Below are 16,671 nucleotides of genomic sequence, written 5' to 3' on the forward strand. Positions count from 1 at the left end.
CACTCCCTCCCGCGGCCCCGGGCTCCCCCGCCTCCGGATTGGTGGCCCCCGGGAGGCCCCGGATCACGTCAGCCAATGAAAGCACAGGGCTGGCGGCGGCTCCCCCCGCCCCGCGGAGCCCGGCCGCGGCGTGCGGCGGCGGCGCGGAGCGGCGCTTGACTGGAGGGCGCCCGGCCCGGCCCCGCCCCGCCCGCCCCCAGGGCTGCGGCGGCGCGGGCTGGAACGCGGTCAGCGCGCCCCGGCTTCCCAGGCCCGGGGAGGGTGACGGCCCGCGGGGAGGCCACGCGAGCGCGGGGTGTAGGGAGAGCAGATAGGGACACTGGGGCTGCTCCGTGGGGAGACGGCGCCGTAAACAGCTCCTTGATGTTAGCAACAGCCTGGGCCTACGGGAGCCGGGGCCGCCCGGCAACGTGCCCCGTGTTTGTCAACAGGGGTCCTCGGTGCCTCGCCCTCGAGGGGCAGCCCCCTTCCGGGCAGAACCCGGCGCCCCAGTGCTTGCACCGGCTTCCCCGCAGCTTCACGGGGCCCCGGTTCGCCTTCCCTCTTTCCCCCCAACGTAGACCTTCGCTGCTTGGGCAAACGGCGCACCCGCGTGTCCGCGTCCGGCACCCCCACCTTCACCCGGCTCCGAGAGCACCCCCATCTGTTCAGAGAGGGAACTGGGTCCCAGGAGCACTCCCAATTCGGCCCAGTTCTGTATCCACCCCCTAAGCACAAATAGAAATAAGGACATCACTTTTTCTTAATAAATTTATTCACAAAAAGTGAGATTGTAGAGGGGCTGGGGGCTGTACACGGGCAGGGGCCTGGGGAGCTCTGTACATGGGGCTGGAAGACAAGGGAGCCTCCAGGTGGAAGGGTACTTTTTAATAAAAAAAATAATGGGAGCTACAACCACCGCCTCCCCCCTCCCCGATTAAAAAGACACAAAAATAGACGTCTCTGAGGTAAATGGGGAGCCTGGGGCTTAAGGGTGTTGAACGGGTTTCACAGGTGCCAGGGCTTAAAGGGGGTGTCACAGGCACCGGGGTGGCTCCTGCATCAGTTGGTAGAACAGCACGTAGCCCTCACTGGACGCCACCTGGTTTTCACTGACAGGGGAGACACTGGGAAGAAGGCAGATGGGGTGGGGGTTGGGGTCACTCCCGTACATCCCCTCCTCCCCACCGGAGCAACCTCCCAGCAGCTGGGAGAGCACTCTGCTCTCCGGGGGCGGGGCCGCCTCGTCTTAGGGAAAAGTGTGTGCGCCGTGTGCGCGCTGCAGCGGGAATGGGGCAGGAATGGGGCAGGAACGGCGCGGGAGGCTGTTCTCACCGAGAGTCATTGTACACATGCCAACCAGTCTGGCACCGGCACAGGGCTGTGTAGTGGCCATAGTGGACGCTGCCCGAGTGGTTGCAGAGGGCATACAGCTGATAGACGGGGCTTCCTGGGGGGTTAGAGGCCATCGCATTCTACCGTCAGAGCTGTGCCCGCGCCCACTCTCCCTCCCCTTCAGAGGAGCTCAGCAGGTCCTTCCCTTCCAGACTCACCGGCTTTGTCACTGGCAAAGTCCCCTAGGCTCAGTCGCTGCAGCGGGAAATCCACACCTACTGAACTTTTCTTGATAGAGCCTCGGGAGGCGGAAAATCGATTAAGATCTAAGCCCTAGTTAAGGAGCATTTGGGGGGCAGAGGGCCTTCGAAGGGGGCAGAGGTCGTGAATGGTGTCCATTCTCCCCTCCGGGAACACGCCCTGGGAGTGTGGTAGGAAAGTTCAATTCCCAAATGTCCAGCCTCTGCAGACATGGAACATGGGGTGGGTGGGGGGGGGGGGTAAAACGGATGGGAGAAGTAAGAATTTGAGGATTAGGATACGGAGCACGAGAATTCGGGGGAATCTTTGTACTGTCAACTTTTTGGTACTTCGTGTTTTCTGCCGACATCGGTCACACACCTGAATAAATGTCAAATAATGTCATGTTAATGCACTCCTCACCTCGACTGGCTTTTCTGACCCCTGACTCACATACAAATTCACTATGCTCCCCGTGACTTCTGTATCCTCCGGGCTACTCCCCTTGGCCCGAGGATTATTAGGACATATCTGAGACTCCAACACAAGCCCAGACATACAAGTATTATTCCCCCATACCAAAGCATCATGCAACCCCTTTTACCCATAGCCCCCCGCCTCCCCAGGTCTCCCACCCTTACTGTATCCCTTGTGAAACTTCACATACTGGAGCATTCTCTGACTCTAGCTCTTCTTCCTTGGTGAAAAGGCTGAAACAATCCCGCAGAGACACCTTGCCCCCAGCAAATCCTTTCTGGGGGGAGGGGGGGAATGGGAATGAAAGGTCAGCATGTTCTGAATTTCCTTCTCCGAGTCTTCTCAATCAATCCAGGCTTCAGTTCTACTCCAGAGACCCACAGGGCTCCCTCCCACGCTCTGGGGGTGGGTAGGGATGGGTCACAGAACCCATGTCCCATCCACCCCTGGAATCCTCTGGAATCCCACCTTGGGGATGGGCAGGGACAGGTCACAAAAAACCTCGAAGGTCGTGGAGCGATACCCACAGGCCTGGCACTTGAGACAACTTTTCAACTGGCCCACAAACAGGTCTAGATAGAAGCAAAGAGGCAGGAGAAACAGTCACTGTGGGGCGCCTGAGATTCCTTGGGTCCCCGTCTCTTCCCACCCCTCTGCCCGTCCCCTCCTTTCCCAATGCCAGCACTCCTAACAAACCCCTCACCCCTGTCCGTCCACACTTTCATCGTCTAGTCTTGTCCCCACACCCCTTCACAGTGTCAATTCTTCTCCCAAGCCCGCACCCCCACACACACCAATCATCCCGCGCAGCTTTGCCCACTCCGTACCCACAATCTTGCTGTCTTCTCGCTCCAGGTAGCGTTTCCACATTAGGTTGGCTCGGTCATCATCACTACCGCAGATCAAGGGAAGTAGGGAGCACCCATGAGACGGGGGATCACTGGGCACCCCAGCACCACGGAAATGACCCACACAGTCCTGCACCCCACCCATACCCCAGCTCCTTCTCGACATTTCAGAGAAGTGTCAAAGGAGTAACGCTTCAGAAGACTTTTGGGGGAAATCCAAGGTGAGAGGAAAAGAAAGGGACAAGAGAAGAATAGCAGACTTCCCTGAGCTTTAAACTCTTTATGTGCCTGGCTGTGAATTAGCTATCCCCTCTCCCTCAGGCCAAGGACATCCCTACCCTAGCCTTGGCCTCCATCCCCACCCCTCGGCCTCCTTCCTCCTCCTTCTGCGCTGCTTCTCAAACCATTTTCTAGGTTGAGCCTTTCCCTGGACTGAGCCTTTCCCATCCTCATTCTGTGAAGGATGCATGCTGCTGAGAAACTGCCAGGGAGAGTGACCTCACCTCAACTCAGGTTCCTCCAGCAGCACTCCTCCACGGCGCGGTTGAGAGGGCGCTGGACTGCTGGCCAGGATCGGTGGAGCCCGGCGGCCCCGTCGGTTGATTTCGAGGTGTAGCCGCTCCATGAGGAGCTTCAGGAACTCTTGGGCATCCTGCTGGCTACAGCCAGAAACAGAGGGTGGGCAACTGACACCTCCCCCACCCCCATCCCCGAATCCAAAGACACTATCTCCTGCCCAGACATCGGTCCCCACTTCCTGGATGAAGAACATCTGAAGGCTCCGAACAGCGCTACCAGGGCCCCGGCTTGGCCCAACCCCCACACATGGCCAGAGAGAAATCTCATACCCTCTAGCTCTCCCACCTGTATCCAGAGAAGGAGGGAACATATTTCTGGAAGACAGCTCGGAATCGAGTAGGATTCACAGCTTCACAGGAGTCAGGGTGCCACAGGGCACCAATCACATCCGCGAAGGCTGTTGGGGTGGGTGTGGGGAAGCAGAGGTTCATGACTGGAAGAGGCAAGCCCAAGCAGGCTGAGGGCAGAAAACAATCTCTAGGGAAGCAGGCACCAGCAAAAAAACACAACCGCCAGATTTAAGGGTTGGGGCCGCCATGACCGGCACATGGACCCAGAAGTTGGGGAGGGGACTGGAGAGGTGGGAGCAGGAGTGGTTGCCGCACCTTCAGTGAGCTCTTGGGCTCGGCCCCCTCCAGGCACCTCTTGCCGGAAGTCCCTTCGCAGACAGAAGTCCCGAAGAGGCCGAGTGCTGCTCAAACACTGTAGCACTGCGTTCAGGAAGCACTGGGGAGCAGGAGAGACACGGCCATTATTTCTGCAGACCAGGGCCAGGAAGCCTAGGAGAGCTTCAGTGCTCTCCTTCCCCACCCTCCCCACCTTCCCCAAGTCAGCGCCCCTCCCCCAACCCCACTCCACATTCCTGTTAGCAACGAAGGGCAGGAGAGTGGCTCTCACCGTGTTCCCCAGATTTCGGAGGCCAACATGACCAGAGCCCAGAAGCAGTGTGTGATGAGCCTGGAAGGTCAGAGGTGAGTCGGCAGGTTCCCATGTATCCCACCTGGCACTTTAACCTTTCAACAGCATGCTGCCCACAGCTTTCCCACCCCTGAGCCTCACCCCCAAACTCCACCCTCTTTCCCTCACAGGGTCTTGGGGGCTCCCTACCTCAGAGGCCATGAGCAGTAAGCCCATCACGGCTGAGTGTACCACGGACTCGGCCAGGGCTGTCCCACCTGTTCCCCACCTACTCCTCTGCCCAGCCAGCCGGCGCTGCAGCTCCTGGGGCAGCTCCCCAAGCACTGGCATGGCTGCCCAGCTGCTCCCCACACCCACCCTGCTTCTCCCAAAGCCCCCTCCCGCCCCCGTGGCCCCTTCCTGAGCCCTCTCCTGATGGCTCCAACTGCAATCAAACCTAGCTCACTTAGCTCGGGAAATGGACAACCACACTAACTCAGATGTTCTGAGCCCGCCCCTCTTCAGCTCCAGAGATTAATTAGGCCTAGGCAGCATCCTAGGAGAGAAGGTGAAGCAAGGGAGAGTAAGGGCCTGGGGACCCGGAGAAGAATTCCAAATGGTTGGGTTAATTCCCTGGAGACTGAAATGGCACACCATGCTGGGGAGTCACAGAAAACCTGAAAAAGGTCTATGAAGCTCAAGGGTACTTAAGGGAGTGGAGAGTCCAAGCTGCTGTAATGAGGGATTGAGAAAGGAACTTAGGGAAAAGAGGAAAAGAAAGCCATGTGATGGCAAGAAAGCTAGAGGCATAGAGGAACATGGGCATGAAAGGCCACGTGTGCTGGCAAGTCCTCACCATTTTGTCATCGGAGTAGAAAGACTCAGAGGGCCGGGCAGATATGACGTGGAAGGAGCCATGGGAAGTAGGGGGCTCCGTCCGTATACTGAGCAAGGTGGGGGGACCAGGAAAGCCCCCGAGGCGGCGGAGAGAGGCGCTACGTCTCAGAGTGGGAGGCTCAGGCCGGAGCGCCAAGCGGCTCAGTGCAGCCCCTAGCTCTCCAGTACCACGATGCCCTCCCAAGGCAATCCCCATAGGACGCAAGTCCCCACTGCTCACAGACTTGGAACGAGCTAGGTTGGTCCTGGAAGGGAGAGGCAGAGCCACAGTTGGGGGTGGTGAGCCAGGCAGGGGAACTCCATGATCTGCCCGAAGGGGTCCTCTGGGACGAGGGCCTGAGGTCCGTCCCCGTCCCAGCTCCAGTTTCTTGAGCCGTTCCTCAGGGGGACCTGGCCGGGGAGGCAGAGGTCTTAACATGGGGTTCGGCCCAGGGGCTGGGTTTCGGCGCTCCTTGCTTCGGGCCCTCGGGGCAAATGGTAGCTTGGATCCCACTCGGGTCTGGACATTAACAGGTGGCTCTCGGGTCCGGCCCAGGCGGTGCTCAGAGGCCTGGGGCATTGTGGACACCACAGGCTGGACCTGGGAGGAGAAGAGAGGGTCAGCATTTGAATGTGGAGGGAGATGGCAACCTACATTACCACACTAGCTTCTACATACACTGAGGGCAGGAACTGTGTCTATCATATCAGTCATTGTATCCCCAGTACCTAGCAAAATGTTTGACACAAAGTAAATACTTAGTATCCATTGAGTAAATGAATGAATGATAGCAGCCCACCACTGTGATTCTTTCTAAATTCCTCACGCCCTTCCTGCAGAATACAGCTTTACTGAAAAGCCAATGATAGTCTCTATATGCTGTCTTTATAATCTAACCGCTCATGACAAGGGCCCCCACACCTGGCTAATCAAGTGGGATGTGCCCTGGGTCACTCAGAATTTCTGGACAAATGAGGGTGTGGATGTCAGAAAAACAACCCAAAAGACAGCATTCCACCCTCAAACCCCTGTCCCTCTGGGCTGCAAATGAAGCAGACTAAATGAGTGATTTGCGAATCACTCCCTCCCCCACCCCTGAGCTCCAACGAGGTGTCGGGGCTCAGGGGCAGCGGCGGGGAGGGAGGACGAACGACTTCCCGACCCTAATCTCCGCACCTCTCCCACCACAGCAGGGCTTCAGCCGGGTCCGCCCCCCTCGAGGGCAGAAAGGCCGAGGCCGCTGATTGGCTACGGGGTCCAGCGGCGTATTCCCTGCGGTCCATGGATGCTGTCCCTCCAGCCCAGTTCCCCCAGGCCTGCTGGGCCCCCCGCGCCCTGCCTTTGTGGAGGGCGTCCTCTCGGGTCCGGAGCAGTCTTCCCGCGGCCCCCCCCACGCCATAGCGCCCCGGCCCGTACCTGTCCCCCGGTGAGGCGGCGGGGGAGGCCAGCCGGGGCCAAGCCCCAGCTCAGGGCCACCCCCTACTACCCCCGTGCAGCCCCCCCGAGGGCCGGGCTGCAGCTTTAGCCGCAGCTGTTGCCCAGATCTCTCCCGCCGCAGGGGCCGCCGCCATCTTTGTTGGTCCCGCCCGGCCACCGGCCACCGGCTTCACCGCCTCTCACAGCGCCTGCGCACCCCCACTCGGAATCCACCCACCTGCTTCCTCGGCGCTTGCGTGAACCCGCCCCTTGGCTCCGCCGCCGCCACCATGGAAACGCAGCCAACTTTAGGACCGCCGGTTCCCAGATCTGCCCTGAATTGTTTTAAAACCATCGCTCCAAACCATAGGGATGTAGATCTGATAATCGTAGCATGGCCCCCAGGATTGCAGCACAGATCCTTCCCAGGGAGCAGGGGTGCGAGTGTGGGACGCTGCAATGCCTGGGTCCAGCCCGCAGACTAGTGGAGAAGCATCCAGCACTCCACATAGGGATGGGAAGATCCCTGGAGGGCGGGGAATGCTGGTCCTGCAAAACCATTCTTCAAGCATCTTGCAGACCAAAGCAGTAGGCACCCCGCTAAAGGACACAAGCAGATCTCTGCAAGCAGATCTCAGCAGGAGGGAGAGCAGTCCAAGATTTCCTTTCATTTCCCAGCTCCTGACCACAGCATCCTCCTCCATTTTCCCCTCCCTCCCAAACTAATGTAGTTGTACATGTGCTTTGGGTCTTAGCCTGCTCACCCTCTCTTCACAGCCACCAATGAGAACCACGGGCCACCAGAGGAAGCAGCTTTTATTGATGAGTTATCTCCAGAAACCAAAAAGACTATGCACCCACTTTCAGCACTCCCATCCTTCCTGGATCTCAAATTGCTCCACCTGGGGAAGAGATACAAATTGCCTTTTGGTTCCCCAAAACCCCAGTCTTACTCCTCCCTGTGTAGCCTTAGAAATTCAGTAGCAATGCTGTTGTTTCTTTTTTTCAGCAATGCCTGATGCAGCTACTTAGTAACAATTATGGGTGAAGGGGTATGGGAGGAAGCAGTTGGATGAGTAAGAGTGATGCACAGAAAGCAGGAACGTAGCCTATCAAAGGTCCCTCTGTCCTGCCTCAGTGGCTTGATCCTTCATTGGTTACATTTCTCTTTATGCTGAATCACGCCCTTCTGAATCAGATCAGGGATTTCCACTGCCAGCCATGGACCCAGCTGCAATACAAGGGAGACCCTGTGAGATTACTACCACACGGTCGATGCCTCTTGCTCCATCAGAAGCTCCTTCCCAGAGAGATTCTACGGGAACATGCCCCAGGAAAACACTTGTCATTCCTTGTTTATTCTCAGTTACTTTTCTTATATTGCTCCGTGACTAATTCCTCCCCCTTCCCTTATATATCAAATACCCCAAACTTACCCCCAGAGCCATAAGATGAGCTAGTCCAAACTTGGGCACATTCCTGGCCCACAAAGGCTTAAAGTGATCAGTTAGGCATATTTTGCCACCCCTATGAGAGGGACAAGAGGAAGAAGGTGTTGACATGCAAAGTTTACCATAAAGCATAGTGGCCTCTGGGAAGCACAATATAACTACTAGTGATCAGAACTGAGCACAAGGTTAGTTAAGTACTTTGCCCAGACTTGGCAGAGGGAGGCCTTGAAGCCCTTGAGGCAAGCTGACTCTGGGAAAATTCCTGTCCCAGAGTTCTCTCCTAAGTCCTCTTTGTCCTTTTCCCATCTCCTATTGAGTCCCACCTGTACATCTTTGCTGTTTTTCCATCCAGTCCAGGGACTGCAATTTCTGGAGCAGTAGTAGGATATGTGATAGGAATCTGGAGAAATTACAAGGCCTTAATGAAACAGAAGCAGGATAGCAGGATAGAAATGAATTAATCTAATCAATACCCATTTCTTGGTTGAACTGAAATGTTTGACAACGCCAATCCCCCAAGAAGCATGTACACACCAGGATTCTGGATATGGACATGAGTAGCTGTAATCTATGCTTGCTTCAAACCTCAGCATTTCCCTCCCATTTTAAAAGTTTTCTTTGGTCCCTCCAAGAAAGGTTAGCTTGTTAACAATCACCTAATCCCTCCCCTTCCACTAACCTCCATACTTCCCATTCCATCATACTCACGTCAAACTCAATGTCAAACTCATATTTGAGCAGGTCATGGATGTACCAGCATTTTCCAAACCACCTATAACAAAGACCAAACCTCAGTCCAATCTGCCCGTTCTTCTGGGAGACTCATGGGATGGGAATTGAGGAACTCTGGAGCTGTGGGAGTGGAGACAGCTAACAGGAGGCAGGGAAGGCCCGGCAGTGGGCTTTGGGACATTAAAATGCTCAAGCCACGTAAGATTCCCACCCCCAAAACTCCCAAGAGGGTCTGCCTACCGAGTCCCTTCCTTGTTGGACTCCAGTCGGAACCAATCATTGTCTGCATTCTTGTTGTTCTCCACATACTAAAAGCAGAGAATGAGGTCTTTGAGAGGAAAGTTGAGGCCAAAGGCAGTCCCTCTTCCCTCAAAAGAAAAGCATGCAATTACTTTCTCTCTTAGTATGTACCCAGCTTTTCTGACATAAGCAAAGCTGAAGACAAAGTTACACTGGTAAGCAGGAGACTTGCTCAGAGCAGAGAATAGAACAGTTGGGTCCCACTCAGTTTAGCAAGGACAAAATACTTGATGACATTGTCTGGGTTCTCGTCCCACTTCTGATAGTGTCTGCCCTCAGCCCACAACTCATTTTATGGTACACTCCTTCCCTGGAGGATCTCATATAGTCCTGGTTTTGACTAGTACCCACAGGGTGTTGATTTCCAAATCTTTATTTTAATCCAGACCATTTCTCAGAGCTTTGGACTCCATATCCAATTATATACTGAGATTTCTAACTTCATTTCACAGGTACCTCAAACTCAGCATCCCCCCCCCCCCCCCCCGTTCTTCAGACCATTTCTCCACTGCATCAATCTCAGATGACAGTATTAGCATTCACTCAGTAATGCAAGCCAAACCGTGGGAATCATCCTGGACGCTCCCTCTCCTCTCCTCTCCACCAATCCTTCACGGTGTCTGAAGGTTCTTCAAATCTACCCCTTCTCTCTATCCTCTCTAAAACTATCCAGTTTAGGTCATCACCTTTCTTTTGCCTGGATTAATGACAGCCTCCTAATTTGTTTTCTGCCTTCAATTTTATCTCTTTTAGTTCTATTTTCCTCTCTACTCACTGTGATTGGTCTAAATCCAATCTAAGCAGGTTACTCTTCAGCTTAAAATACTTCAAAGTGCCTCCGAGATAAAATTCAAGTACTCAAGCCTATCTCTCAAGCCTTGTCTATCACTCCCTGTCATACACTTGATGCTTTAGCAACTCTGAACTTATGTTTCTTTATACACATCATGCCATTTGTTTGTAACTCCCATGCTTTTGCTCATGCTGTTCCTTTTGCCGTGAACATCCCTCTCTCATCTCATGTTTATCAGGCTAACTTACGTTATGTAGGTTCAGCTCAAGCACTGCCTCTTCTATGAAGCCTTCCCCAACCAGACCCAAGGTGGATTAGGTGTCTCACCTTCTGCTCTCAAAACATCCTAGCAATCTCTCCCTTTCCTTCCCCTTAATGTTATTATAATGGTTTGTTTCCATCTATCTCAGTAGGCTCCACCTTATTCGGATTTGGATCCCGTCCCTAGGTGCTAGGTGTACAAATATGTTTGTTTTAGTGAAAATAAATACGTGTGTCAGGAGAGCTGCTGGCCTTTGAAACAGGCAGAGACCACTGCAAGGAAGATAAACTGTCTTCTCTTTCCACAGAAGGGAGATTTGCTGAGAAGATGGTTCACTCCTAACGTGAGCTTAACTCCTCAACCCTCTGCAACTAATGCTTACTTGGAATTTTAAGCCCTAGCGTGTGTTCCTCCCTTAGGAAGGGTAAAAGAGGGAACAGAGAGAAGCGACTGGGACTTAGAGCCCCAGGAATTCCTTTTGACCACCTCCCCTACATCCAGGAGAGCAAACACCTGGAGCCAGAGGGACACGTCACCTTCCGGGAGGGCGTATCCCTGCTGCTTTGGCCCCAATGGGGCACCTAAACAGAGTTTCTTTTGCCTCCTCCCCACATACCTCACTAAATTCCCCCAGCCCCACAATCGTCCAGCTTCTATGAATCTGGGAGTTAAATTTTATAACCGGAAGCGGCTTCCACACGGAGCCTATTCCTAAGAACACCTGATTACCCGCAACCCTTCTGCGACGCGGTCGGCCGCAGAAGCACAACTAACCCGGATAAGAGACTGATATTCCTCTTTGAGTCGCTGCACCCACAACTCACGATCTCGAGGTCCGGCGTTAGTCTTCAATACCGGGATCTCGGACACCACCCGCCGGGTGGCCTCGTCCGCCATGTTGGACGAGGGCGCACGAAAAACGCGGAAGTAGTACTGCCTGTAGTCTATACTCAGGGGGCCGCCATCTTTACTATGGGAAGATGGGGTGTTGGGCTGCTTTAGGGCTTCTGTGAGTGCGGTCTTTATTTTCTTGTAACGAAGACAAATTTGCCACCTGGTCACTTGCTTGTGGGTGCGACGGGAAAAGCAGAATGAAGCTGATTGCTCCTTAATATAGCACCTATCATTTGAAAAAAACCGCAGACTGCCCAAAGGGTGACTTCCGCTCATGCTCAGAGAAGTAATCTCAGAAAACTCGGACGCCTTCCCAAACTTGGGAGAATTGTTAGATTTTCAGGCTGTTCCGGGCACCGTGACGGGCACTGTCTTTCTGAAATGCGCTGTTCACATGTGTAAATAACGGTCCTTAGCTTCTGTGTAGTTTGGCTCAGGTAGCGGAAGCAAAGCAGTCATCCAATAGAAGGGCATTAAACTTGTGCTAATTATTGGAAACCATGGAAAATCAAAGTATACTAGACAGCCTCGATCCTGAAGAATTAACAGAGTCGAATTAGAGAACTCTTAATAAGTGTCAAAGGAGTTTAGGGATCGCAGGAAATTTTGCCTTAGTCTAGCCTAGACATTTTTTTTGGTCTGGAATCAAATCACCCAGTGAGGATTCTAGTGCATTCTAGTGCATGGCACGCAGTAGGTACTCGGTAATGCTTTTGCAGAATTTTGTATCTTCCTGTTGCTTTTTCAGCCTGAACACATTAATTTTGGCTTTAATTTATATTTCATGTTTACTCCGTTAATCTTTCAGCCTGTGGCAGTAATTTTGGATCATATTCTATTAATCATCAACTTCTATAGTCCATCGACAAAGCTGTGTCTTAATTATAAGCATGCTATATCTTAATTTCTAATGGCTGTAACTTCCAGTACAATGTTGAATAAAAGTTTTGAGAGCACAGATCCCTGTCTTATTCTGGTTTTAGGGGGGAAAGCATCATCTTTTTTCATTAAGTATGATATTAGCTGTAAGCTCTTTGTACATGCTCTTCATAAGGTTAAGAAAGTTCCTTTCTATCTTGGTGTTGAGGGTTTTTATCATGAATGGATGTTGGATTTTTTCTAAATGCTTTGTCTGTGTTCATTAGAATGATAATGTAGTTTTTGTCTTTTATTAGAATGCTATATTACTTTCTTTAAAACATTACATATTGGGGGGCGCCTGGGGGCCTCAGTTGGTTGGGGGTCCAACTCTTGGTTTCTGCTCAGGTCTTGGTCTCCTGGTGGTGGGATCAAGTGCATGCTTCGCACCAAGTCTGCTTGTCCCTCTTTGTCTCTCTCCCTCCCCGTCCTGTACTCTTTCTCAAGTAAATAAATAAATAAAATCTTTTTAAAAAATTACATATTGGAGAAAGCTAAGGCAAAGCTTTGTAATATCTCACTAGAGACTGCTCTTCTAGGGGAAATAAAAATTTATTCACTTTTGGGTGTGGGCACTGTGGGGTGGTACAGAGTACAGAGATTTGGAATGAGGCTTTCTATTTAATTGTCACAAGACTTTGTAGATGGGGTGAGGGAACAATGTAGAAATATAGGTCAAAGGGTGCAGAGTTTCTAATAAAAAGAATAAATTCTGAGGACCTAATGTAGAACATGGTAACTATAGTTAGTAATATGGTATTGTATATTAGAAAGTTGCTGAGAGTAGATCTTAAGCATTCACACACACAAAAAAAGAATTAACAATGTGAGTCAACTATATGAAGCATGTGTTAATTATCTTCATCTTGGTAATCATTCCACAATGTATATGTATTTATAATCATCATGCATATATGTTTATGATATATACACATACATGCATATTGAATCATCACTTTAAATATATACAATTATATTTGTCAATTACTCCTCAATACAGTTGGGGGGAAAAGATTTTGGAGAGTAACTATTTTCTCATGTATAAAAGGAGGATAGTAATGCTTACAGGGTTATAACTATATATGCAGTGTCTCTTCATTCACTCACTCACATAATAGGCTTTCGGAATGAAACTCAGATTAAATATATGGCAAGAATTTTCAAGCTTTCTGTAGTAGTGGAGAAAATTTACAAAGAAAATCTTGACTTGGAATCTCAAAATACAAAAATGGTCAATGCAGAGCTGCCCTTACTCAAATGCAGGCAGAAGACCTCTAGTCCTTAGCATACTTCCCTATATTAACGATACATCACACTTTGTTAATTGTTTGTCTTGAAAGACTTGAAGCTCAAGGCAGAGACCATGTGTCTATCTTGTTCACTGCTGTATTTCTAAAATGTAATACTGTAAGGCCTAGCACAAAGTAAGGGCTCAATCGATATTTTTAAAATAAAAATCTGGGGTACTTGGCTGGCTCAGTTGGTGGAGCATGCGACTCTCTCTCTCTCTTTTTTTTTTTTTTTATTTGACAGAGAGAGACACAGCTAGAGAGGGAACACAAACAGGGGGAATGGGAGAGGGAGAAACAGGCTTCCCTCTGAGCAGGGAGCCTGATGCAGGGCTCAATCCCAGGGATCATGACCCAAGCAGAAGGCAGATGCTTAACTGACTGAGCCACCCAGGCACCCCTGAACTTCTTTTTTCAAAGGAACTCCTTCATGAGCAAATGTTTATGGAATCCCTACTATACCCAGGCACTGGGAACACAGTAGTGCACAAGGCAGGCAGAGTCCTTCCCCTCATGGAAATTATCCTAAAACAGCTACAAAAAGGAATTGAACAGGATTGATTGGATAACTCAATTCTAGGAAATGCACTGATGTCAGATCATTATTTTAATGGGATAGTACAGTTGGGTATATGGGAGAACCCTTGAAAGTAGTTGAAAGTCCCATTGTCAGTCATCATAGGAAAAGGTAGCTCCTGGGACAAAAGGAGAAGTAAATCTTGGATTAGGGAAGAAATTGAAATCTTTCCCCATTCTGGTCTTTAAGGGGTTGGTCCAGACTCCAATATGCAGGAAGATACCTCAGAATGGTGAGGGAGGGCACCTGGGTGGCTCAGTTGGTTAAGCGACTGCCTTCGGCTCAGATCATGATCCCGGAGTCCTGGGATTGAGTCCCGCATCGGGCTCCCTGCTCCGTGGGGAGTCTGCTTCTCCCTCTGACCCTCCCCCGTCTCATGTACACTCCCTCTCTTTCTCGCTCTCTCAAATAAATAAATAAATAAATCTTAAAAAAAAAAAAAAAAAAAAAAGAATGGTGAGGAAAATGCTGGCTCTATTACAGAGAGGGAGCCACCCTAAAGAGAATCAGTGTAGATGGACAGTCACTTTTGGAAATTTTTCTCTGTTACTGACTTTAATTATTCTGGATTCTTCCGCAAAGAATCATTGTAAATTATAACTTGGTCTCTGTTATGCTGCGGGAAATTGGGTCTGCACTTAGAAGCACTGGGTAAAAAGAATGATAATAACTAACATTCACACACTGCTTACTACATGCTAGGCCCTGCCCCAAGCATTTTGCAAATGTCCTAAGCATTTAAGCATTTAAATCTGGCAACAACCTTAAGGAAAGTATTCTCATTATCCTCATTTACATTTGAAGAAACTGAGGCACACTCAGGCTCAATGAAAAAAGCCCTAATTAACTGACTATGTAATATAGGGCTTTTTTAGAACTGGAATTAAATCCTGCATAGTCTAGCTCTAGAGATCACATCTTTAACCAACAGATAATGTCCTTCTACCATTTCCAGGCCAAAATAAAATTAACAACTGGGATATAAGGAATTGGAGGTGGTGGCAAGGGGTTATTGATGACTCCAAAAGAGCGGACAGCTCTCAGTAATAAACCTGGGCTTCTGGAAACACAAAGAGAATCTGGTGGTTCTGAGCCAAGCATTGCAGAACTGCAGGCGCGTATATGAGACAACCAACCTCTTCCCTGAAATTGGCTGAAATGGGGACTCACAGGAACTTTGGAACTATGGACTTTGAGTTTAACTGTTCATGTGACTTCACTTCTACCTACTAGCTAGTAAGATCTGGGCAAGGGTTGGGGTGCCAGAGGATTTGGTTAACAAAGATGAAAAGACGTAGTCTTTGGGGAGGAGAAACTAATATGCAGACAATCATAAAATAAAAAATCTCTGTTCTGGAAGTATACAAAGTACTGTCTGAGTAACAATGCATGAGAGAATAGGGTAAAGCTGATGGCATTCGAACCAGAACTCTCAAGATGAGTACAAGGAGAGCAGGGGAAGTATGGCATCCTAGGCAGACAGCACAAGTAAGGCAGGAAGGCATGAGAAAATATCACATTAATAGCAAATATCCAGATCATTATTTATAACAGAAGGGGGAAAATGCTCCTAAAAACCATTAATACTATATCAGTTCTATGCCATATGCTATATGAAAATACCTGTGAAATAAATATAACATCAGAACACAAAATTTTACATACATGTGGTTTTAAAATATTTGCTTTTATTTATTTTTATTTAAAAAATTTTTTAAAGATTTTATTTACTTATTTGACAGACAGAGAGAGCACAAGCAGGTGGAGCGGCAGGCAGAGGGAGAAGCAGACTCTATCCTGGGCAGAGAGCCCAACGTGGGGCTCAATCCCAAGACCCTGAGATCATGACCTGAGCCGAAGGCAGACGCCCAATGACTAAGCCACCCAGGTGCCCCTAAAATGTTTTTAAAAGATTCTATTTATTTATTTGAGAGAGAGAGAGAGAGCGGGTGCGCACGTTCGCACACACACACACACACACACACACATGCATATGCATGAATGGGGGGAGGGGCAGAGGGAGAGGGGGAAGTAGACTCCCTGCAGAGCAGGGACCTCAAGGGCGGGAGTAGGGGGGCTCAATTCCAGGACCCTGAGGTCATGACCTGAGCCAAAGTCAGATGCTTAACCAACTGAGCCACCCAGGCACACCCCCCGCTTTTTTTAAAAGATGTATTTGTTTATTTGAGAGAGAGTGCTGGTTTTGGGGGGGAGGGACAGAGAGAAAGGGAGAGAGAGAGTCATAAGCAGACTCCACACTGAGCGTGGATCCTGATGTGGGATTCCATCTCAGGACTCCCAGACCATGACTCCAGCCAAAACCAAGAGTCAGGCACTACCCAGGCACCCCTAAAATATTTGCTTTTGAATAGCTAATCCACGTACCTGCTCAAAATTCAAAGGGTACAAAAGGATATAGAGTCAAATGTTAAGTCTCCCTCTTACCCCATTCCTTAGCTGTTTAGTTCCCTTCTCCAGGGGCCCCTCTCCTCCAGCTAGTTTTTTGTATATCTTTCCAGATATATTCTATGCACTTACTAATATCTACACACATATATATATTTTAAACTTTTTACACAAATGGGAGCACACTATACACATTTCTGCACTTTCCTTTTCTCACTGAATAATGTATCTTTTTAAATTTAATTTAATTTAATTTTTTATTTTTACTTTTTTAAAGATTTTATTTATTTATTTGACAGAGAGAGACACAGCGAGAGAGGGAACACAAGCAGGGGGACTGGGAGAGGGAGAAGCAGGCTTCCCGCTGAGCAGGGAGCCCGATGCGGGGCTCGATCCCAGGA

General features: G+C 50.1%; 2 protein-coding genes across 5 annotated transcripts; both read right to left on the minus strand.

Moving 5' to 3' along the window:
- Positions 1-736: 736 nt before the first annotated feature.
- On the minus strand, positions 737-7,549 carry USP21 (ubiquitin specific peptidase 21). 4 transcript variants are annotated; one of them, XM_036101432.2, is made up of 13 exons: positions 7,413-7,549; positions 5,212-5,832; positions 4,356-4,415; positions 4,064-4,184; positions 3,744-3,855; positions 3,383-3,538; positions 2,859-2,923; positions 2,500-2,603; positions 2,222-2,308; positions 1,857-1,935; positions 1,533-1,640; positions 1,315-1,429; positions 737-1,106 (listed from the first exon to the last, which is right to left on the minus strand). In XM_036101432.2, the coding sequence occupies exons 2-13, from the start codon at positions 5,809-5,811 to the stop codon at positions 1,016-1,018; spliced, it is 1,698 nt and encodes a 565-aa protein (XP_035957325.1). In that variant the 5' UTR covers positions 5,812-5,832; positions 7,413-7,549; the 3' UTR covers positions 737-1,015. The 4 variants fall into 4 exon arrangements, with proteins under 4 accessions (XP_035957325.1, XP_077934561.1, XP_035957326.1 ...); XM_078078435.1 differs by lacking the exon at positions 7,413-7,549 and adding an exon at positions 6,649-7,392 and having other exon boundaries at positions 5,473-5,832; XM_036101433.2 differs by lacking the exon at positions 7,413-7,549 and adding an exon at positions 6,649-7,392.
- On the minus strand, positions 7,447-11,132 carry UFC1 (ubiquitin-fold modifier conjugating enzyme 1). The gene is made up of 6 exons (XM_036101456.2): positions 10,961-11,132; positions 9,072-9,139; positions 8,808-8,871; positions 8,423-8,499; positions 8,085-8,175; positions 7,447-7,879 (listed from the first exon to the last, which is right to left on the minus strand). Exons 1-6 carry the CDS (start codon positions 11,081-11,083, stop codon positions 7,799-7,801), a joined length of 504 nt encoding a protein of 167 aa, XP_035957349.1. The 5' UTR covers positions 11,084-11,132; the 3' UTR covers positions 7,447-7,798.
- Between the last annotated feature and the right edge of the window lie 5,539 nt (positions 11,133-16,671).

The sequence above is a fragment of the Halichoerus grypus genome, chromosome 7 (genome assembly GCF_964656455.1).
Source record: "Halichoerus grypus chromosome 7, mHalGry1.hap1.1, whole genome shotgun sequence".
Lineage (NCBI taxonomy): Eukaryota > Metazoa > Chordata > Mammalia > Carnivora > Phocidae > Halichoerus > Halichoerus grypus.

Coding starts and splice junctions, on each gene's coding strand:
- USP21 (XM_036101432.2), bottom strand. CDS start 5,811: ATGCCCCAGGCCTCTGAGCACCGCCTGGGCCGGACCCGAGAGCCACCT. Junction 4,416..5,211: donor TCTACTCCGATGACAAAATG/GTGAGGACTTGC, acceptor CTGACCTTCCAG/GCTCATCACACACTGCTTCT. Junction 4,185..4,355: donor TCCGAAATCTGGGGAACACG/GTGAGAGCCACT, acceptor CCTGCTCCCCAG/TGCTTCCTGAACGCAGTGCT.
- UFC1 (XM_036101456.2), bottom strand. CDS start 11,083: ATGGCGGACGAGGCCACCCGGCGGGTGGTGTCCGAGATCCCGGTATTG. Junction 8,500..8,807: donor AGTTTGACATTGAGTTTGAC/GTGAGTATGATG, acceptor TAATTTCTCCAG/ATTCCTATCACATATCCTAC. Junction 8,176..8,422: donor AAAACAGCAAAGATGTACAG/GTGGGACTCAAT, acceptor TCCCTCTCATAG/GGGTGGCAAAATATGCCTAA.